This window comes from Pungitius pungitius, chromosome 5 (genome assembly GCF_949316345.1).
Source record: "Pungitius pungitius chromosome 5, fPunPun2.1, whole genome shotgun sequence".
Taxonomy (NCBI): domain Eukaryota; kingdom Metazoa; phylum Chordata; class Actinopteri; order Perciformes; family Gasterosteidae; genus Pungitius; species Pungitius pungitius.
In genome coordinates this window covers 5,385,419-5,407,945 of record NC_084904.1, presented here as the reverse complement: position 1 = coordinate 5,407,945, position 22,527 = coordinate 5,385,419, and the positions used below count along the sequence as shown (strand labels likewise).

Here is a 22,527-nt window from a genome sequence, read left to right as displayed (position 1 = left end):
GTTATCGTGGTAACCTCTCCAGCAGGGCCGAGCTCCTCCTCAGGAATCAGGAATCAGGATCAGGAATCAGGAAACGTTTATTGCCATAATATGTAGAACATACATGGAATTTGCCTTGGCTGTAGGTGCATGACAGAAGACAGTATAATAATGACGACATAGTGCAAATAAGATAAAAATAAAATAAAAGTATAATATAAAATATAAGCTATGGGTTAGTACGCTAAAAACTAGAGCTATGGGTTAGTAAGTTAGAGGAGATAAGATAAAATTAGCAATAAAAATGAGGATAAAGTGCACCAGCTAAACAAAGTGACGAGTGACAAGTGAAAGTGACACAGTGAATGAATGAACATGGGAGTCAGAGTCAGTCAGAGGGGGCCCGGGCTCTGTTGATGAGCCCGACTGCCGAAGGGAAGAAACTGTTTGTGTGGCGGGAGGTCTTGTGAGACAGTCTCTGAGACAGTGTGAGACAGTCTGTGAGACTGTGTGAGAGTCATTACCCCCCCCTTTCTATGGGGCGCCGTTTGTAAAATGTTGCACGTTCTAAAATCCTGCGCAGTTTTCGTACATTTAGCGTTATCATATGAATAAAAAAAGCAGGACAATATTCACATGTCACTTTTTCAAACATTTAGAGACAAAATCATGTAAATACATGCAACAACTTTTCCAAGTACAATGTTTGGCAGTAACAAAAAGTTGTTAAATAATATAAATATTAAATGTAAATATAAGTGTTAAATGTAAATCTAAATGTTAAATCTATATCTAAATGTTAAATCTATATCTAAATGTTAAATCTAAATCTAAATATTAAATCTAAATCTAAATGTTAAATCTAAATCTAAATGTTAAATCTATATCTAAATGTTAAATCTATATCTAAATGTTAAATCTATATCTAAATGTTAAATCTAAATCTAAATGTTAAATCTAAATCTAAATGTTAAATCTATATCTAAATGTTAAATCTATATCTAAATGTTAAATCTAAATCTAAATGTTAAATCTATATCTAAATGTTAAATCTAAATGTAAATCTAAATGTTGAGTTGACATGTTAGACTCGAGGATCGAACATTCCCATATTTACGGTAATTGTGTTCCCGTTGTGTAACAACGCATGGAGAAAGCGCGGTATTTTAGTCACTTCATGCTGCAAGGCAAGATGGCCAGTCCTGAACTAGCCCTTGTCATAGAGCGAGCTGTTGCAGCTGGCGTTAGGGCGGCCCTCCAAGACCGACCGACGCCTACACCAGGAACAAGTCTCGTCGCAACAGACACCACATCATTGCCGTCGGTAAGTTCGTAAATACGGTTGTTTTTTAAGGGGGAAGGGTAGCTAGCAAGCTAACTATGCTAGCTAGCTAATTCTCCAATTAGCCATGTTGAAGCCTACAAAGCTACCACAGGGATTAATGGCAGGTCTTGACATTAGCACCCGCCAAATGCAGATACATTTCGGCTGCGGCGGGTAAAGCGGTCGCTCCCGTTAGCCACTTTGATGGGTGGAATTCTATATATCTCCGTGTACTTGTTATACGGACTGTCTCGTGTTCAGTGTGTTACGTCTAAGATATTATGTCCCTTAAAATGCTGCCGTAGGGGAAAACGGGTGGTTATAGGCAAAAGGGTGTTGGTACTGTGTCATGAGTGCATCCTCCACCAGCCCAGAATGCTCTGTTACTTTGGTGGCAGCGATGGTTCATGTGCACCGACTACGGCCCGCCTCGACTAAGTGACGCGTCGGCATCTATGCGCCTCCTCGGTTTAGCTTAGCTCTTTCAGATTAGCTAGTAGGCTGAATCCACTTCTGAGAGCTATGCGCCGCCGGAACCAGGCGTAGAGATGAAGACCCGTTTAACAGCTCATGGCTATTCGGCAGATGGTCGGCCAGCTGAGATCCATATTGACCTGCCTGCGCCGTTTTCTAAAATAATAAACTCATTGTAGGGTTGTCAAGCCTCACGCATTATCCGTGAGACACACGCATTTCAACCACCTCACACGCCACACTTTGATAAGGACACGCCAAACAAGTTGTCCTGCTAACGTTGATGCTGCGCACGTATCATTTTCCCCTCGGCGTACGCTCGTTACTAGGCAACATACAGCGCGAACACACGTGTCCGGTGGATGCTTTTGATGAAACAAGGCGCATTTAACATTTAGTGACTGTACATATACATATATATATATACATATATACATAACTATATATATATATGTATATATATAGTTTTTTCTTGATTTGGCTGTTGCTGATTATTTTAACGGAACTGACAACCCGGTTCATAAATTAGACCAATTAATAAAATGTATGCAATACTGCATACTAAAAATAAAAACTCTACCTAGTCAACTAATGACGTGCCTGTGTCGATAGCAAATGTTATTATTTGGAGCACTGCATTAATGTGATGTTTTAATTTCTTTAGGTATCAGCAGTGATTTCATCACCAAGTACAGCGACCACATCACAGAGATCGGTAGGTTTTGAATTCATGAGAGACCTGGTACCAAGCCTGTTATGTTGTTATCAAAACCTCCTCCATCTTTTCACCAAATTCAAGACCTGTCATTTTTTGTAAGCGTGTTTTTTAGTCGTTTTCAAACGAGGTCCTGCGGGTACCATTGAGTAGTATGTAGCTGCAATTGCAAATCTATGAATTATCTAGGTCATATCTTGTCGGAAATGTTGCATTCATACATTTGCAAGAGTCAATTGCCCATATACATTAAGTTAATTTTTCAAGTTAGATAGAGAATGTTTGTTTCTGTTCAGTCACAATTGAAATTGTTTAAACACGGTTGTTGGAACTTAAATCTTTTGGTATCTTAAGTAAAAAGTGAATGACTGTAATTCAAAGCTGTATTATGTTTCAAGTATCCACTTTGCTGTTCTTCCAGGATGGTAACCTTGGACAGCAGAGCTACATTTCCAAACAAGATATCGAAAATGTGCTGTCATTAAAGACCACACTGACAGAAGTTGCTTCCATCCTCTGCATTTCCAGACCAACCCTGTACAAACTCATGAGGGAGCACAACATCTCAAGAACAAAGTTTGTACAATTTAGTGATGAGGAATTAGATTCTGCAGTATCTCAGATTAAAGCAGAACATCCTCATGTGGGAGAGGTCATGCTTAATGGACATATGCGTTCAAGGGACATTGTGGTGCAAAGAAAGAGGTTAAGAGAGTCAATTAAAAGGGTTGATTCTGGGGGTGTTGAGTCCAGGCGGAGAACAACGATATCCAGGCGTGTTTATTCTGTGCCATGTCCAAATTTTATCTGGCACCTGGATGGTAACCATAAACTGATAAGATGGAAATTAGTTGTACATGGTGCAATGGACGGCTACAGTAGGATGCTCATGTTTCTCCAGTGCTCTAACAACAATCGGTCTGAAACCGTTAAACAGCTTTTCACTACAGCAATAAGACAGTTTGGCAGACCTCTGCATATCAGAACTGACTTGGGGGGAGAGAATGTTCTTGTTTGGGAGGATATGCGGGAAAGCAGAGGAGAAGAATCTGTTTTAACAGGAAGCTCTGTACATAACCAGCGCATTGAACGTTTTAACAGGGACTTAAATAATAATTGCAGTCATGTCTACTCACCCATTTTTTATGAACTGGAGTCAATGAATGTGCTAGACTTGGACAATGAAACAGATATATTTGCTCTTCATTATGTTTACATTCCTAGAATTAATCGCACATTAAATGAATTCGGGGCTGCTTTTAATAATCATTCAGTGTCCTCAGAGGGAAACCGAACCCCTCTGCAGCTTTTCACATTAGACCGCCATCTGCAGAACCTCCACAACCCAGACACTGCATTAGAACAGCTCTGTAATGAGCCCGCAGCACCAACTCCTATGTATGGAGTAGATTCATTTTGCCCATTACAAAGATGGGATTTACAGGAGCTTTCCCTCACTGTAAACCCTCTTGAAAATGACCATAACAATGGAAAGACATTATTTCAAAGAGTGCAGCAGTTTGTTTTCAGTAAAATTGTAAGCTCACATTTGCATTCTGAGTAATGCCCTCTTGGATTTTCCCATCAACATTTACCATACATGTTCTGTTGATCAGTCTGCTTATTTTCTACTGTTACTTGTTTGGTTCCCCTCGGGTATTGAAGTTGTGTCATGTGTTCCCTGTCTGGTCGTCATCTAAAGTCTGTTAAGTGCCCATGTGGGATAAGTTTTGATTTGTTTTGTTTTTCCTTCTCTTGATGGAATTTTGAATTAATTTAACCCTTTTTGGAATCATTATTTTTCAGATACTTTGAGTGTAACCTTAATAAAAAAAAAAGTTTCTGCTCACATCTAGTCTTTATTTGGATCATATCCTACAAAACCATCACAGCAACATTTGTAGGTTATCCTAAACATTGTAAAGTTAACTATAGCCACTGGAACATAAATATACAATGCAGTTGACAGGTCAGTAGTCGAAACACACTTAAACCATGTGTGACAATGTGCCGTCACTACAAGTGTCCTTAAATGGTGCTAAACAAGGCTCCATTCATCAGGGCCACCACAAAGCAGTACTCAAATTCGTCATCATCAGCCATGTTTTTGGCATTGACAAATATGAGAAGCTCATTTGAGCAGGTGTGCGCAACCGGATGACGCTTAATCTCGTCATGAATGAAGACGATTTTGGGATTTGGCTGGAATCCAACAGCTGGAATTTTGCTGCTCCCTGTTGCAAAAGCCAGGATGTGACCGAGGCCCAAGTTCTGAACGAAGTCCTTCTCTTCTTCAGTCAGTGTTCTGGCCCCAAGGATTTCACCAAGCTCTTTATCTTAAAACAAAACAACCCACATATGAGAACAACATTATTGCAGCTTCAAAATAATTAGCACACGGTCTCTACAGACACAAGTGGCATGAAGTGAAGAGTGCATGTGCCCACTTACTCTCCACACACTGGAGAAATTCTCTGAACTTTACAACCATGAGCTCCTCTTTTGGCCTTTTGTTGCTGCCCAGGACAGAGTAGCTTGGCTTTAAGAGGCAAGCAAGAACTTCTGCTGTGACCTCATCTCTCTTCTCAGGCATGTCAAGAAAGATTCTCATGCTACGATGTTCCCTCAGAAGTGGAAGTACCTTTCGGGGGGAAGAAAGGAACCATGGGAATAGTTTTTGTTGCAGAACTCGCTGTTGTGTACACCATGGTTGATGTTTGTCCCATAAGTAATACATTACTTTCACTTACTCCATAGTAGGATAGACCATCCATCAGTTGATTGAAGCAACTTTGTTGATGCAAGATGACATGATACAATGTTGCATTCCTAATAAATTCATTTCTTCTGTCCATGGTGACTGGGTTTGGAAGACCCTCAATCTGAAATCTCCATGTGTCACAGCAGTCCAGCGCTTCCTCTAGCTCATCCACTGTGCTTGCTTGTTTGACCTGAAGATGAGATCAATTGCAGAATTTACTATTTAAAAAAACTTTAGAAATTACCTTTTCATGTAACAGCAAACTCAGGAAACAAGATAAGGCCCACATTACCATGGACATTCCAAGAAACAGACAACAGTTGAATCTGTATCCCATGCATATTAAAGCATAATTGGTTTTATACTAATACCTTCTTCAGAGAATCCCTTAACTCCGCGTCAGCTATGTCATCAGGAGTGACACGTACTTGCAGGATATCTTCAGTCACAATGTAGTCCACTACATGTGGTGCAAGGAATGCTGGTGGTTCACCACCTTGGACTATTATGGTAGACATCATCTTTCCAATGGTTCTGTACACTCCGTTTTGCACATGAGCTATGTTCAGCTTTGGAGTAAACCCGTTGGGAGACTCTGAGGAAAAGAAAAACAAACATAACAGCATTATACAACAAAATCAGCTCACCAGGTCAACTGGCATGCATGCTACTTTAAAAACATTTTAAAGACTGTTCAAGTTCAAACAAGCATCGGAGGAATATATTAACTAGTGTCAGTGGCCACCACTGTTCACACATTGCCCCCACAATTCAGTGGCTGGAATTGGAGTAAAGGTGTAGGAAACTAAAATCTTAAAGCTGCAGTGCGTAGGATTTAGTGGAAACTATTGGTGAGGTTTCACAAACGTTGGTGGCCTTTTGGCAAATCCTCAATGCAATGTATGTGTGTGTAAAACCACACACGTACAGTGAAAAATCCTGTAAAGTCCTCAAGAAACACCATCTCAATCGTGTGGCAACGTCAAACTGTGGGAATATTTCTCAAATGCAGGAACTGGAAACTTTAGGTATGGTGAGTGGAATTACAATCTACACAAAATAAGGATTTCCTAGACACGGATATTTTACCTTCAAATGCTCCACTGCCTTGGAAGATAGCCCTCACAAGCAAACGAAAGAACTCTCGTCGTGGCCCTCCCAAATCTTCAGCATCTTCCTCCATTTCATCACTTGCAAACGTGACATAAAGCATTCCAGAGCTCTCTGAAAATCTGGGTCTGTTGAATTGCCGAAAGGCAGTGGTCCAAACATTACTCCGGCTTATGAAGATTGGTCTCGGCGTTGGGGTAACAACCATTTCGGCATGTGCTTTCAGAATTCCAGTTATCTCTTCTCTGGTCAAAACTTCTGAAGACCTTGAAACCAAAACAAACTGAATATAAATAGGATATTTGTCACAGTGTTTTATAGCCTTGTGTACTTAATCCATTTAGAAAATCTGTGTTGCACAATTAAACTAAATACATAGTACTTTGGATAGAAATACGGTGTTAATTATTATAGAGGCACGTTCAATGTGATTTACTACATAAATGGAATAACTAGACAGGAAAATATGAATAATAGTTTGGATAGTATTGTTTAAAGATAATTCAACAGCACTGCATATAATACAAGACATTTTTTTATGAAAAATATACCTTGAATCAAGCAAGACCGACTCTTCCAAAAGACTGCGTCTTATGGCCTCATCCACAGCTTCATCTTCCTCATAATCCACAGGGCTGAAACAGGTGCATTGTTAAATAGTGGGAAATAATTGAAACAATTATTGAACTACTGGAAAAAAAAACATGTTTAACATGCAGTGTAATTTCGTAGATTAAATACTAGATAATATATTTGTAAAGGCAATATTATTATATAGTGAACATGCAGACATATACATATCACTGCAACATTTTATTGAACACAAAAAAGTACCGTACAAAAAATCTGCAAAGTGATTAGGGATCACATGTGCATCCAGCCTTCCAGTCTGTCCTTCCCTTCCCCACTCTGCCTGAGCTCTGGACTCTGCCTGCTGATCTGCCTGGGATCTGGACTCTGCCTGCTGATCTGTATGGGATCTGGACTCTGTATGGGATCTGGACTCTGCCTGCTGATCTGTATGGGATCTGGACTCTGCCTGCTGATCTGTATGGGATCTGGACTCTGTATGGGATCTGGACTCTGCCTGCTGATCTGTATGGGCTCTGGACTCTGCCTGCTGATCTCTTCCTTGAGTTTCCATCAGGGATGTACACAATGCCTCTCCCCGAGTCACTGAATGATAAAAAACACTTAGTCTCCCTTCAGATACAAGTCTCACTTCTTGTAATAGCACAAAAACATTGACCAACCTCTCCTTCTCCGTGGTGCAGGATCTTCAAAGTCACTGTCATCAGACACTGCTATAAATTCCTCCTGAGCAGAAAGAGGGTTGTTTACCATTAGCCAAAAAAGTTATTTCATATGTTTTTTATTTTTAATAATCAGATTTATTTCACTTCATGCAAACATTGACACACTGTGTGGGCCTAATATCTTAGAATATAGCAGGGACATACCTGAATATAAACTGTAATACCTCTTATATTACATATTTATGTAAATCAAAAAGAATAATAACTATACAAAAGATTGGAAGAGAAAAATGTTTACCTCGGCAGGTCTCTGCATTCCTGCTAAAATGTACAGGCATGTGTTTGAGCAGATGGACGCAACTTCTTTTCCTCCCCATGGAAAAGAGTTGGTGACCTTGGGTTTTTATCAGTTTTTTACATCCCTTTATGGTGCATAAATATTCAAATGGGAATTCCTGGTTCTCCGACAATCCGAACGTGGCTCTAAAGATGGCTGTTATTTCCAATTTTAATTGGACTTCAGACCACTCGGATGAAAATGATATTTTGCCAATGAGGCCATCTTCCGCTAATTTCGTTCTGGTGTCTCCTCTTGGTATGGAGAAGATTGTGTTTGTCGACCAAGGCAAACACACAATGTCCTTTGTGAATGTTTTGTAAGGTCTTCGTCTTATTAACCCCGGTCTTGCACCACTTCGTTGGGGAAAAGATGGAAGAGGTACCTGTGTTAAGAGTGAACAATTTTAAATATGTGAAATCACAACAGGGTCAATGCCCTAACCTCTTCAGCATCTCTTAACATGCATTGCAGAAAGTTGTGGTGGAAGATTTTGCACAGATAATCGTAAAGTAAGAAACAAAGGCTCTGAGTCAAATATGTCTTTCTCTGTTTATTTCCTTGCAAGGGAGGAAAGGTCACAACAGCTACGTGCTCTGCAGACTGTCAAGAACCTCCTTGCCCCCTAACAGAACGAGGCAGTTCTTATACCTAAGTTCAGTTATCGGTGGCGTCAACAGAAACCTTGACCACCTTGTTGAGTATCTACTGCCAGGATACTGGGGACATCTAATCCATGTCATGACACGTCAGTTGTTTGTCCATGGCCAGTAATTTTATGGTTTTTACTAGGGCTGCAACAACGAATCGATGAAATCGATTAAAATCGATTATTAAAAGCGTTGGCAACGAATTTCATTATCGATTCGTTGTGTCGCGCGACTATTATGTTTGAGTATTAAAAGAAAGTTGCGCGCGCAGAGCTGAGAGAAAAAAAAAGTTGAGCGCTCGCGCAGCAGAGCGTTGCTAAGAAAAATAAATAAAAAAGAGCAGAGCTGAGGTAAAGGAAAGACCATCGGAGAGACCCTTAATACTGTTCTGAAACATGCGGAGGCAGAGAAACCAATGCGACCTAAATCCTCCCAGGTATTTCACACTGAAATGGGGGGTGCGGGTCCTAGCGGCAACGGGGGGGGGGGGGGGGGTGCTGCGGTTGTCTTTGCAGCGCCAGTAGTTTCACGTTCTAATCGCCGCGCTCGACTTCAAGGTGTAACCTTTATTATTGTTCGGTCTGAAACAGCGCGCCCAGTGACGGGTGGTGCAGCAATATTGTTGTCCGGGTGGAAATCAGGAGAAAGGTCGGTCCGGGATATTTTCGTGAGGGGCTTTGAAATTCGGGAGGGTTGACATGTCTGATTGTAAGATATGCAAAAGCGACATGGCCTGGTACGGGAGCACCACGGCAATGATTCATGATTTTGTGCCTAATATATTTAATTTGGCGGCTGTAAAGTATACATCATGCAATGTGTGTATGTTTTTTGTGTTAGTCCATTTTATTTGCTTACTTAGGGATGTTCAAGGAGCAATCTGTTAGTGCAAAACATATTTAGAAAGTGCACAGTCAGTTCTATTTTTCAATAAAGGGTTGGAAATTAATGTTTTTACATTTTTTATTTTTTTATCCGATTCATCGATTAATCGAACAAATAATCGACAGATGAATCGATTATTAAAATAATCGTTAGTTGCAGCTCTAGTTTTTACCATGTAGTTATTTATGGTGGTCAATCACAGGTTTACTATAATCGGGGCTGCCCCGCAGCCAAAAGGTTTTGATAACAACATAACAGGCTTGGTACCAGGTCTCTCATGAATTCAAAACCTACCGATCTCTGTGATGTGGTCGCTGTACTTGGTGATGAAATCACTGCTGATACCTAAAGAAATTAAAACATCACATTAATGCAGTGCTCCAAATAATAACATTTGCTATCGACACAGGCACGTCATTAGTTGACTAGGTAGAGTTTTTATTTTTAGTATGCAGTATTGCATACATTTTATTAATTGGTCTAATTTATGAACCGGGTTGTCAGTTCCGTTAAAATAATCAGCAACAGCCAAATCAAGAAAAAACTATATATATACATATATATATATAGTTATGTATATATGTATATATATATATGTATATGTACAGTCACTAAATGTTAAATGCGCCTTGTTTCATCAAAAGCATCCACCGGACACGTGTGTTCGCGCTGTATGTTGCCTAGTAACGAGCGTACGCCGAGGGGAAAATGATACGTGCGCAGCATCAACGTTAGCAGGACAACTTGTTTGGCGTGTCCTTATCAAAGTGTGGCGTGTGAGGTGGTTGAAATGCGTGTGTCTCACGGATAATGCGTGAGGCTTGACAACCCTACAATGAGTTTATTATTTTAGAAAACGGCGCAGGCAGGTCAATATGGATCTCAGCTGGCCGACCATCTGCCGAATAGCCATGAGCTGTTAAACGGGTCTTCATCTCTACGCCTGGTTCCGGCGGCGCATAGCTCTCAGAAGTGGATTCAGCCTACTAGCTAATCTGAAAGAGCTAAGCTAAACCGAGGAGGCGCATAGATGCCGACGCGTCACTTAGTCGAGGCGGGCCGTAGTCGGTGCACATGAACCATCGCTGCCACCAAAGTAACAGAGCATTCTGGGCTGGTGGAGGATGCACTCATGACACAGTACCAACACCCTTTTGCCTATAACCACCCGTTTTCCCCTACGGCAGCATTTTAAGGGACATAATATCTTAGACGTAACACACTGAACACGAGACAGTCCGTATAACAAGTACACGGAGATATATAGAATTCCACCCATCAAAGTGGCTAACGGGAGCGACCGCTTTACCCGCCGCAGCCGAAATGTATCTGCATTTGGCGGGTGCTAATGTCAAGACCTGCCATTAATCCCTGTGGTAGCTTTGTAGGCTTCAACATGGCTAATTGGAGAATTAGCTAGCTAGCATAGTTAGCTTGCTAGCTACCCTTCCCCCTTAAAAAACAACCGTATTTACGAACTTACCGACGGCAATGATGTGGTGTCTGTTGCGACGAGACTTGTTCCTGGTGTAGGCGTCGGTCGGTCTTGGAGGGCCGCCCTAACGCCAGCTGCAACAGCTCGCTCTATGACAAGGGCTAGTTCAGGACTGGCCATCTTGCCTTGCAGCATGAAGTGACTAAAATACCGCGCTTTCTCCATGCGTTGTTACACAACGGGAACACAATTACCGTAAATATGGGAATGTTCGATCCTCGAGTCTAACATGTCAACTCAACATTTAGATTTACATTTAGATTTAACATTTAGATATAGATTTAACATTTAGATTTAGATTTAACATTTAGATATAGATTTAACATTTAGATATAGATTTAACATTTAGATTTAGATTTAACATTTAGATTTAGATTTAACATTTAGATATAGATTTAACATTTAGATATAGATTTAACATTTAGATATAGATTTAACATTTAGATTTAGATTTAACATTTAGATTTAGATTTAATATTTAGATTTAGATTTAACATTTAGATATAGATTTAACATTTAGATATAGATTTAACATTTAGATTTACATTTAACACTTATATTTACATTTAATATTTATATTATTTAACAACTTTTTGTTACTGCCAAACATTGTACTTGGAAAAGTTGTTGCATGTATTTACATGATTTTGTCTCTAAATGTTTGAAAAAGTGACATGTGAATATTGTCCTGCTTTTTTTATTCATATGATAACGCTAAATGTACGAAAACTGCGCAGGATTTTAGAACGTGCAACATTTTACAAACGGCGCCCCATACCTTTCTACCCCAGCTTTTGGTCGTGTTGTGTGGTGGTTAGCACTGTCGCCTCACAGCACTAAGGTCGTGGGTTTGACTCTGCTCGTTGGCCTCTCTGTGTGGAGTCGTCATGTTCTCCCTGTGGTTCTCTCCGGGTACTCCGGCTTCCTCCTAAAGTCCCAAGACTATTTTCAGTCTTTCTAGTTTCTATATTTTCAGCAATTCATCATTCATTCATCCTTTTACATACACATCAGCTAATGATAGCCTAGTATGTGAAGCTAACGTCAGCGAACAGCTAACTTGAATATCAATATAACAGAGCCACGAGCAACGAATGTGCATGTTGTCAACAACTGGTGGTAACACATCCCGTCGGACCAGGATTATTTATTTATATTCATTAATTAACTTTTCTCCCCATGTTATCGTGGTAACCTCTCCAGCAGGGCCGAGCTCCTCCTCAGGAATCAGGAATCAGGATCAGGAATCAGGAAACGTTTATTGCCATAATATGTAGAACATACATGGAATTTGCCTTGGCGGTAGGTGCATGACAGAAGACAGTATAATAATGACGACATAGTGCAAATAAGATAAAAATAAAATAAAAGTATAATATAAAATATAAGCTATGGGTTAGTACGCTAAAAACTAGAGCTATGGGTTAGTAAGTTAGAGGAGATAAGATACAATTAGGAATAAAAATGAGGATAAAGTGCACCAGCTAAACAAAGTGACGAGTGACAAGTGAAAGTGACACAGTGAATGAATGAACATGGGAGTCAGAGTCAGTCAGAGGGGGCCCGGGCTCTGTTGATGAGCCCGACTGCCGAAGGGAAGAAACTGTTTGTGTGGCGGGAGGTCTTGTGAGACAGTGTGAGACAGTCTCTGAGACAGTGTGAGACAGTCTGTGAGACTGTGTGAGACAGTCTGAGACAGTGTGAGACAGTCTGTGAGACTGTGTGAGAGTCATTACCCCCCCCTTTCTACCCCAGCTTTTGGTCGTGTTGTGTGGTGGTTAGCACTGTCGCCTCCCAGCACTAAGGTCGTGGGTTTGACTCTGCTCGTTGGCCTCTCTGTGTGGAGTCGTCATGTTCTCCCTGTGGTTCTCTCCGGGTACTCCGGCTTCCTCCTAAAGTCCCAAGACTATTTTCAGTCTTTCTAGTTTCTATATTTTCAGCAATTCATCATTCATTCATCCTTTTACATACACATCAGCTAATGATAGCCTAGTATGTGAAGCTAACGTCAGCGAACAGCTAACTTGAATATCAATATAACAGAGCCACGAGCAACGAATGTGCATGTTGTCAACAACTGGTGGTAACACATCCCGTCGGACCAGGATTATTTATTTATATTCATTAATTAACTTTTCTCCCCATGTTATCGTGGTAACCTCTCCAGCAGGGCCGAGCTCCTCCTCAGGAATCAGGATCAGGAATCAGGAAACGTTTATTGCCATAATATGTAGAACATACATGGAATTTGCCTTGGCGGTAGGTGCATGACAGAAGACAGTATAATAATGACGACATAGTGCAAATAAGATAAAAATAAAATAAAAGTATAATATAAAATATAAGCTATGGGTTAGTACGCTAAAAACTAGAGCTATGGGTTAGTAAGTTAGAGGAGATAAGATACAATTAGGAATAAAAATGAGGATAAAGTGCACCAGCTAAACAAAGTGACGAGTGACAAGTGAAAGTGACACAGTGAATGAATGAACATGGGAGTCAGAGTCAGTCAGAGGGGGCCCGGGCTCTGTTGATGAGCCCGACTGCCGAAGGGAAGAAACTGTTTGTGTGGCGGGAGGTCTTGTGAGACAGTGTGAGACAATCTCTGAGACAGTGTGAGACAGTCTGTGAGACTGTGTGAGACAGTCTCTGAGACAGTGTGAGACAGTCTGTGAGACTGTGTGAGAGTCATTACCCCCCCCTTTCTACCCCAGCTTTTGGTCGTGTTGTGTGGTGGTTAGCACTGTCGCCTCACAGCACTAAGGTCGTGGGTTTGACTCTGCTCGTTGGCCTCTCTGTGTGGAGTCGTCATGTTCTCCCTGTGGTTCTCTCCGGGTACTCCGGCTTCCTCCTAAAGTCCCAAGACTATTTTCAGTCTTTCTAGTTTCTATATTTTCAGCAATTCATCATTCATTCATCCTTTTACATACACATCAGCTAATGATAGCCTAGTATGTGAAGCTAACGTCAGCGAACAGCTAACTTGAATATCAATATAACAGAGCCACGAGCAACGAATGTGCATGTTGTCAACAACTGGTGGTAACACATCCCGTCGGACCAGGATTATTTATTTATATTCATTAATTAACTTTTCTCCCCATGTTATCGTGGTAACCTCTCCAGCAGGGCCGAGCTCCTCCTCAGGAATCAGGAATCAGGATCAGGAATCAGGAATCAGGAAACGTTTATTGCCATAATATGTAGAACATACATGGAATTTGCCTTGGCGGTAGGTGCATGACAGAAGACAGTATAATAATGACGACATAGTGCAAATAAGATAAAAATAAAATAAAAGTATAATAAAATATAAAATATAAGCTATGGGTTAGTACGCTAAAAACTAGAGCTATGGGTTAGTAAGTTAGAGGAGATAAGATAAAATTAGGAATAAAAATGAGGATAAAGTGCACCAGCTAAACAAAGTGACGAGTGACAAGTGAAAGTGACACAGTGAATGAATGAACATGGGAGTCAGAGTCAGTCAGAGGGGGCCCGGGCTCTGTTGATGAGCCCGACTGCCGAAGGGAAGAAACTGTTTGTGTGGCGGGAGGTCTTGTGAGACAGTGTGAGACAGTCTCTGAGACAGTGTGAGACAGTCTGTGAGACTGTGTGAGACAGTCTGAGACAGTGTGAGACAGTCTGTGAGACTGTGTGAGAGTCATTACCCCCCCCTTTCTACCCCAGCTTTTGGTCGTGTTGTGTGGTGGTTAGCACTGTCGCCTCCCAGCACTAAGGTCGTGGGTTTGACTCTGCTCGTTGGCCTCTCTGTGTGGAGTCGTCATGTTCTCCCTGTGGTTCTCTCCGGGTACTCCGGCTTCCTCCTAAAGTCCCAAGACTATTTTCAGTCTTTCTAGTTTCTATATTTTCAGCAATTCATCATTCATTCATCCTTTTACATACACATCAGCTAATGATAGCCTAGTATGTGAAGCTAACGTCAGCGAACAGCTAACTTGAATATCAATATAACAGAGCCACGAGCAACGAATGTGCATGTTGTCAACAACTGGTGGTAACACATCCCGTCGGACCAGGATTATTTATTTATATTCATTAATTAACTTTTCTCCCCATGTTATCGTGGTAACCTCTCCAGCAGGGCCGAGCTCCTCCTCAGGAATCAGGATCAGGAATCAGGAAACGTTTATTGCCATAATATGTAGAACATACATGGAATTTGCCTTGGCGGTAGGTGCATGACAGAAGACAGTATAATAATGACGACATAGTGCAAATAAGATAAAAATAAAATAAAAGTATAATATAAAATATAAGCTATGGGTTAGTACGCTAAAAACTAGAGCTATGGGTTAGTAAGTTAGAGGAGATAAGATACAATTAGGAATAAAAATGAGGATAAAGTGCACCAGCTAAACAAAGTGACGAGTGACAAGTGAAAGTGACACAGTGAATGAATGAACATGGGAGTCAGAGTCAGTCAGAGGGGGCCCGGGCTCTGTTGATGAGCCCGACTGCCGAAGGGAAGAAACTGTTTGTGTGGCGGGAGGTCTTGTGAGACAGTGTGAGACAATCTCTGAGACAGTGTGAGACAGTCTGTGAGACTGTGTGAGACAGTCTCTGAGACAGTGTGAGACAGTCTGTGAGACTGTGTGAGAGTCATTACCCCCCCCTTTCTACCCCAGCTTTTGGTCGTGTTGTGTGGTGGTTAGCACTGTCGCCTCACAGCACTAAGGTCGTGGGTTTGACTCTGCTCGTTGGCCTCTCTGTGTGGAGTCGTCATGTTCTCCCTGTGGTTCTCTCCGGGTACTCCGGCTTCCTCCTAAAGTCCCAAGACTATTTTCAGTCTTTCTAGTTTCTATATTTTCAGCAATTCATCATTCATTCATCCTTTTACATACACATCAGCTAATGATAGCCTAGTATGTGAAGCTAACGTCAGCGAACAGCTAACTTGAATATCAATATAACAGAGCCACGAGCAACGAATGTGCATGTTGTCAACAACTGGTGGTAACACATCCCGTCGGACCAGGATTATTTATTTATATTCATTAATTAACTTTTCTCCCCATGTTATCGTGGTAACCTCTCCAGCAGGGCCGAGCTCCTCCTCAGGAATCAGGAATCAGGATCAGGAATCAGGAAACGTTTATTGCCATAATATGTAGAACATACATGGAATTTGCCTTGGCGGTAGGTGCATGACAGAAGACAGTATAATAATGACGACATAGTGCAAATAAGATAAAAATAAAATAAAAGTATAATATAAAATATAAGCTATGGGTTAGTACGCTAAAAACTAGAGCTATGGGTTAGTAAGTTAGAGGAGATAAGATACAATTAGGAATAAAAATGAGGATAAAGTGCACCAGCTAAACAAAGTGACGAGTGACAAGTGAAAGTGACACAGTGAATGAATGAACATGGGAGTCAGAGTCAGTCAGAGGGGGCCCGGGCTCTGTTGATGAGCCCGACTGCCGAAGGGAAGAAACTGTTTGTGTGGCGGGAGGTCTTGTGAGACAGTCTCTGAGACAGTGTGAGACAGTCTGTGAGACTGTGTGAGAGTCATTACCCCCCCCTTTCTACCCCAGCTTTTGGTCGTGTTGTGTGGTGGTTAGCACTGTCGCCTCACAGCACTAAGGTCGTGGGTTTGACTCTGCTCGTTGGCCTCTCTGTGTGGAGTCGTCATGTTCTCCCTGTGGTTCTCTCCGGGTACTCCGGCTTCCTCCTAAAGTCCCAAGACTATTTTCAGTCTTTCTAGTTTCTATATTTTCAGCAATTCATCATTCATTCATCCTTTTACATACACATCAGCTAATGATAGCCTAGTATGTGAAGCTAACGTCAGCGAACAGCTAACTTGAATATCAATATAACAGAGCCACGAGCAACGAATGTGCATGTTGTCAACAACTGGTGGTAACACATCCCGTCGGACCAGGATTATTTATTTATATTCATTAATTAACTTTTCTCCCCATGTTATCGTGGTAACCTCTCCAGCAGGGCCGAGCTCCTCCTCAGGAATCAGGAATCAGGATCAGGAATCAGGAATCAGGAAACGTTTATTGCCATAATATGTAGAACATACATGGAATTTGCCTTGGCGGTAGGTGCATGACAGAAGACAGTATAATAATGACGACATAGTGCAAATAAGATAAAAATAAAATAAAAGTATAATAAAATATAAAATATAAGCTATGGGTTAGTACGCTAAAAACTAGAGCTATGGGTTAGTAAGTTAGAGGAGATAAGATAAAATTAGGAATAAAAATGAGGATAAAGTGCACCAGCTAAACAAAGTGACGAGTGACAAGTGAAAGTGACACAGTGAATGAATGAACATGGGAGTCAGAGTCAGTCAGAGGGGGCCCGGGCTCTGTTGATGAGCCCGACTGCCGAAGGGAAGAAACTGTTTGTGTGGCGGGAGGTCTTGTGAGACAGTGTGAGACAGTCTCTGAGACAGTGTGAGACAGTCTGTGAGACTGTGTGAGACAGTCTGAGACAGTGTGAGACAGTCTGTGAGACTGTGTGAGAGTCATTACCCCCCCCTTTCTACCCCAGCTTTTGGTCGTGTTGTGTGGTGGTTAGCACTGTCGCCTCCCAGCACTAAGGTCGTGGGTTTGACTCTGCTCGTTGGCCTCTCTGTGTGGAGTCGTCATGTTCTCCCTGTGGTTCTCTCCGGGTACTCCGGCTTCCTCCTAAAGTCCCAAGACTATTTTCAGTCTTTCTAGTTTCTATATTTTCAGCAATTCATCATTCATTCATCCTTTTACATACACATCAGCTAATGATAGCCTAGTATGTGAAGCTAACGTCAGCGAACAGCTAACTTGAATATCAATATAACAGAGCCACGAGCAACGAATGTGCATGTTGTCAACAACTGGTGGTAACACATCCCGTCGGACCAGGATTATTTATTTATATTCATTAATTAACTTTTCTCCCCATGTTATCGTGGTAACCTCTCCAGCAGGGCCGAGCTCCTCCTCAGGAATCAGGATCAGGAATCAGGAAACGTTTATTGCCATAATATGTAGAACATACATGGAATTTGCCTTGGCGGTAGGTGCATGACAGAAGACAGTATAATAATGACGACATAGTGCAAATAAGATAAAAATAAAATAAAAGTATAATATAAAATATAAGCTATGGGTTAGTACGCTAAAAACTAGAGCTATGGGTTAGTAAGTTAGAGGAGATAAGATACAATTAGGAATAAAAATGAGGATAAAGTGCACCAGCTAAACAAAGTGACGAGTGACAAGTGAAAGTGACACAGTGAATGAATGAACATGGGAGTCAGAGTCAGTCAGAGGGGGCCCGGGCTCTGTTGATGAGCCCGACTGCCGAAGGGAAGAAACTGTTTGTGTGGCGGGAGGTCTTGTGAGACAGTGTGAGACAATCTCTGAGACAGTGTGAGACAGTCTGTGAGACTGTGTGAGACAGTCTCTGAGACAGTGTGAGACAGTCTGTGAGACTGTGTGAGAGTCATTACCCCCCCCTTTCTACCCCAGCTTTTGGTCGTGTTGTGTGGTGGTTAGCACTGTCGCCTCACAGCACTAAGGTCGTGGGTTTGACTCTGCTCGTTGGCCTCTCTGTGTGGAGTCGTCATGTTCTCCCTGTGGTTCTCTCCGGGTACTCCGGCTTCCTCCTAAAGTCCCAAGACTATTTTCAGTCTTTCTAGTTTCTATATTTTCAGCAATTCATCATTCATTCATCCTTTTACATACACATCAGCTAATGATAGCCTAGTATGTGAAGCTAACGTCAGCGAACAGCTAACTTGAATATCAATATAACAGAGCCACGAGCAACGAATGTGCATGTTGTCAACAACTGGTGGTAACACATCCCGTCGGACCAGGATTATTTATTTATATTCATTAATTAACTTTTCTCCCCATGTTATTGTGGTAACCTCTCCAGCAGGGCCGAGCTCCTCCTCAGGAATCAGGAATCAGGATCAGGAATCAGGAAACGTTTATTGCCATAATATGTAGAACATACATGGAATTTGCCTTGGCGGTAGGTGCATGACAGAAGACAGTATAATAATGACGACATAGTGCAAATAAGATAAAAATAAAATAAAAGTATAATATAAAATATAAGCTATGGGTTAGTACGCTAAAAACTAGAGCTATGGGTTAGTAAGTTAGAGGAGATAAGATACAATTAGGAATAAAAATGAGGATAAAGTGCACCAGCTAAACAAAGTGACGAGTGACAAGTGAAAGTGACACAGTGAATGAATGAACATGGGAGTCAGAGTCAGTCAGAGGGGGCCCGGGCTCTGTTGATGAGCCCGACTGCCGAAGGGAAGAAACTGTTTGTGTGGCGGGAGGTCTTGTGAGACAGTGTGAGACAGTCTCTGAGACAGTGTGAGACAGTCTGTGAGACTGTGTGAGACAGTCTCTGAGACAGTGTGAGACAGTCTGTGAGACTGTGTGAGAGTCATTACCCCCCCCTTTCTACCCCAGCTTTTGGTCGTGTTGTGTGGTGGTTAGCACTGTCGCCTCACAGCACTAAGGTCGTGGGTTTGACTCTGCTCGTTGGCCTCTCTGTGTGGAGTCGTCATGTTCTCCCTGTGGTTCTCTCCGGGTACTCCGGCTTCCTCCTAAAGTCCCAAGACTATTTTCAGTCTTTCTAGTTTCTATATTTTCAGCAATTCATCATTCATTCATCCTTTTACATACACATCAGCTAATGATAGCCTAGTATGTGAAGCTAACGTCAGCGAACAGCTAACTTGAATATCAATATAACAGAGCCACGAGCAACGAATGTGCATGTTGTCAACAACTGGTGGTAACACATCCCGTCGGACCAGGATTATTTATTTATATTCATTAATTAACTTTTCTCCCCATGTTATCGTGGTAACCTCTCCAGCAGGGCCGAGCTCCTCCTCAGGAATCAGGATCAGGAATCAGGAAACGTTTATTGCCATAATATGTAGAACATACATGGAATTTGCCTTGGCGGTAGGTGCATGACAGAAGACAGTATAATAATGACGACATAGTGCAAATAAGATAAAAATAAAATAAAAGTATAATATAAAATATAAGCTATGGGTTAGTACGCTAAAAACTAGAGCTATGGGTTAGTAAGTTAGAGGAGATAAGATACAATTAGGAATAAAAATGAGGATAAAGTGCACCAGCTAAACAAAGTGACGAGTGACAAGTGAAAGTGACACAGTGAATGAATGAACATGGGAGTCAGAGTCAGTCAGAGGGGGCCCGGGCTCTGTTGATGAGCCCGACTGCCGAAGGGAAGAAACTGTTTGTGTGGCGGGAGGTCTTGTGAGACAGTGTGAGACAATCTCTGAGACAGTGTGAGACAGTCTGTGAGACTGTGTGAGACAGTCTCTGAGACAGTGTGAGACAGTCTGTGAGACTGTGTGAGAGTCATTACCCCCCCCTTTCTACCCCAGCTTTTGGTCGTGTTGTGTGGTGGTTAGCACTGTCGCCTCACAGCACTAAGGTCGTGGGTTTGACTCTGCTCGTTGGCCTCTCTGTGTGGAGTCGTCATGTTCTCCCTGTGGTTCTCTCCGGGTACTCCGGCTTCCTCCTAAAGTCCCAAGACTATTTTCAGTCTTTCTAGTTTCTATATTTTCAGCAATTCATCATTCATTCATCCTTTTACATACACATCAGCTAATGATAGCCTAGTATGTGAAGCTAACGTCAGCGAACAGCTAACTTGAATATCAATATAACAGAGCCACGAGCAACGAATGTGCATGTTGTCAACAACTGGTGGTAACACATCCCGTCGGACCAGGATTATTTATTTATATTCATTAATTAACTTTTCTCCCCATGTTATCGTGGTAACCTCTCCAGCAGGGCCGAGCTCCTCCTCAGGAATCAGGAATCAGGATCAGGAATCAGGAAACGTTTATTGCCATAATATGTAGAACATACATGGAATTTGCCTTGGCGGTAGGTGCATGACAGAAGACAGTATAATAATGACGACATAGTGCAAATAAGATAAAAATAAAATAAAAGTATAATATAAAATATAAGCTATGGGTTAGTACGCTAAAAACTAGAGCTATGGGTTAGTAAGTTAGAGGAGATAAGATACAATTAGGAATAAAAATGAGGATAAAGTGCACCAGCTAAACAAAGTGACGAGTGACAAGTGAAAGTGACACAGTGAATGAATGAACATGGGAGTCAGAGTCAGTCAGAGGGGGCCCGGGCTCTGTTGATGAGCCCGACTGCCGAAGGGAAGAAACTGTTTGTGTGGCGGGAGGTCTTGTGAGACAGTGTGAGACAATCTCTGAGACAGTGTGAGACAATCTCTGAGACAGTGTGAGACAGTCTGTGAGACTGTGTGAGACAGTCTCTGAGACAGTGTGAGACAGTCTGTGAGACTGTGTGAGAGTCATTACCCCCCCCTTTCTACCCCAGCTTCTGGTCGTGTTGTGTGGTGGTTAGCACTGTCGCCTCACAGCACTAAGGTCGTGGGTTTGACTCTGCTCGTTGGCCTCTCTGTGTGGAGTCGTCATGTTCTCCCTGTGGTTCTCTCCGGGTACTCCGGCTTCCTCCTAAAGTCCCAAGACTATTTTCAGTCTTTCTAGTTTCTATATTTTCAGCAATTCATCATTCATTCATCCTTTTACATACACATCAGCTAATGATAGCCTAGTATGTGAAGCTAACGTCAGCGAACAGCTAACTTGAATATCAATATAACAGAGCCACGAGCAACGAATGTGCATGTTGTCAACAACTGGTGGTAACACATCCCGTCGGACCAGGATTATTTATTTATATTCATTAATTAACTTTTCTCCCCATGTTATCGTGGTAACCTCTCCAGCAGGGCCGAGCTCCTCCTCAGGAATCAGGAATCAGGAATCAGGATCAGGAATCAGGAAACGTTTATTGCCATAATATGTAGAACATACATGGAATTTGCCTTGGCGGTAGGTGCATGACAGAAGACAGTATAATAATGACGACATAGAGCAAATAAGATAAAAATAAAATAAAAGTATAATAAAATATAAAATATAAGCTATGGGTTAGTACGCTAAAAACTAGAGCTATGGGTTAGTAAGTTAGAGGAGATAAGATAAAATTAGGAATAAAAATGAGGATAAAGTGCACCAGCTAAACAAAGTGACGAGTGACAAGTGAAAGTGACACAGTGAATGAATGAACATGGGAGTCAGAGTCAGTCAGAGGGGGCCCGGGCTCTGTTGATGAGCCCGACTGCCGAAGGAAAGAAACTGTTTGTGTGGCGGGAGGTCTTAGTCCTGATGGACCTCAGCCTCCTGCCGGATGGAAGGGGCACAAACAGTTCATGTCCAGGGTGGGAGGGGTCGGCTACAATCTTTCTGGCCCGCTTCAAAGTCCTGGCAGCAAACAAGTCCTGGAGAGACGGAAGATTGCATCCAATCACCCTGTCTGTAGAGTGGATGACACGCTGCAGCCTGCCCTTGTCCTTGGCTGTGGCTGCAGCGTATCCCACGGTGATGGAGGAGCAGAGGATGGACTCGATGATGGCCACGTAGAAGTGCACCATCATCGTCTTTGG

At 41.9% G+C, this 22,527-nt stretch overlaps 2 protein-coding genes and 1 long non-coding RNA gene across 4 annotated transcripts; 1 reads left to right on the top strand and 2 right to left on the bottom strand.

The window, feature by feature from the left end:
• The first annotated feature begins 935 nt into the window (after positions 1-935).
• On the top strand, positions 936-4,371 carry LOC119223349 (uncharacterized). The gene is made up of 3 exons (XM_062562461.1): positions 936-1,303; positions 2,442-2,492; positions 2,914-4,371. Exons 1-3 carry the CDS (start codon positions 1,127-1,129, stop codon positions 4,054-4,056), a joined length of 1,371 nt encoding a protein of 456 aa, XP_062418445.1. The 5' UTR covers positions 936-1,126; the 3' UTR covers positions 4,057-4,371.
• A 3-nt stretch (positions 4,372-4,374) lies between these two features.
• LOC134129072 (G2/M phase-specific E3 ubiquitin-protein ligase-like) lies at positions 4,375-8,019 on the bottom strand. 2 transcript variants are annotated; one of them, XM_062562462.1, is made up of 8 exons: positions 7,918-8,019; positions 7,617-7,680; positions 6,915-6,998; positions 6,343-6,629; positions 5,625-5,848; positions 5,243-5,443; positions 4,944-5,133; positions 4,375-4,828 (listed from the first exon to the last, which is right to left on the bottom strand). In XM_062562462.1, the coding sequence occupies exons 4-8, from the start codon at positions 6,569-6,571 to the stop codon at positions 4,521-4,523; spliced, it is 1,152 nt and encodes a 383-aa protein (XP_062418446.1). In that variant the 5' UTR covers positions 6,572-6,629; positions 6,915-6,998; positions 7,617-7,680; positions 7,918-8,019; the 3' UTR covers positions 4,375-4,520. The 2 variants fall into 2 exon arrangements, with proteins under 2 accessions (XP_062418446.1, XP_062418447.1); XM_062562463.1 differs by lacking the exons at positions 6,915-6,998; positions 7,617-7,680; positions 7,918-8,019 and having other exon boundaries at positions 6,343-6,756.
• Positions 8,020-8,040: 21 nt separating this feature from the next.
• LOC119223350 (uncharacterized) lies at positions 8,041-11,342 on the bottom strand. Its single transcript, XR_005120917.2, has 3 exons — positions 10,975-11,342; positions 9,786-9,836; positions 8,041-8,341 (listed from the first exon to the last, which is right to left on the bottom strand). It is a non-coding gene; the product is annotated as an uncharacterized LOC119223350 (long non-coding RNA).
• Between the last annotated feature and the right edge of the window lie 11,185 nt (positions 11,343-22,527).

What these genes read in the sequence shown, in the direction of transcription:
- LOC119223349 (XM_062562461.1), top strand. Translation starts at nt 1,127, where the DNA reads ATGGAGAAAGCGCGGTATTTTAGTCACTTCATGCTGCAAGGCAAGATG. An exon ending in ACACCACATCATTGCCGTCG is followed by an intron (nt 1,304 to 2,441) that starts GTAAGTTCGTAA and finishes TAATTTCTTTAG; the next exon opens with GTATCAGCAGTGATTTCATC. An exon ending in CGACCACATCACAGAGATCG is followed by an intron (nt 2,493 to 2,913) that starts GTAGGTTTTGAA and finishes CTGTTCTTCCAG; the next exon opens with GATGGTAACCTTGGACAGCA.
- LOC134129072 (XM_062562462.1), bottom strand. Translation starts at nt 6,571, where the DNA reads ATGGTTGTTACCCCAACGCCGAGACCAATCTTCATAAGCCGGAGTAAT. An exon ending in TAAGGGATTCTCTGAAGAAG is followed by an intron (nt 5,444 to 5,624) that starts GTATTAGTATAA and finishes TCTCATCTTCAG; the next exon opens with GTCAAACAAGCAAGCACAGT. An exon ending in ATTTCTCCAGTGTGTGGAGA is followed by an intron (nt 4,829 to 4,943) that starts GTAAGTGGGCAC and finishes TTTTGTTTTAAG; the next exon opens with ATAAAGAGCTTGGTGAAATC.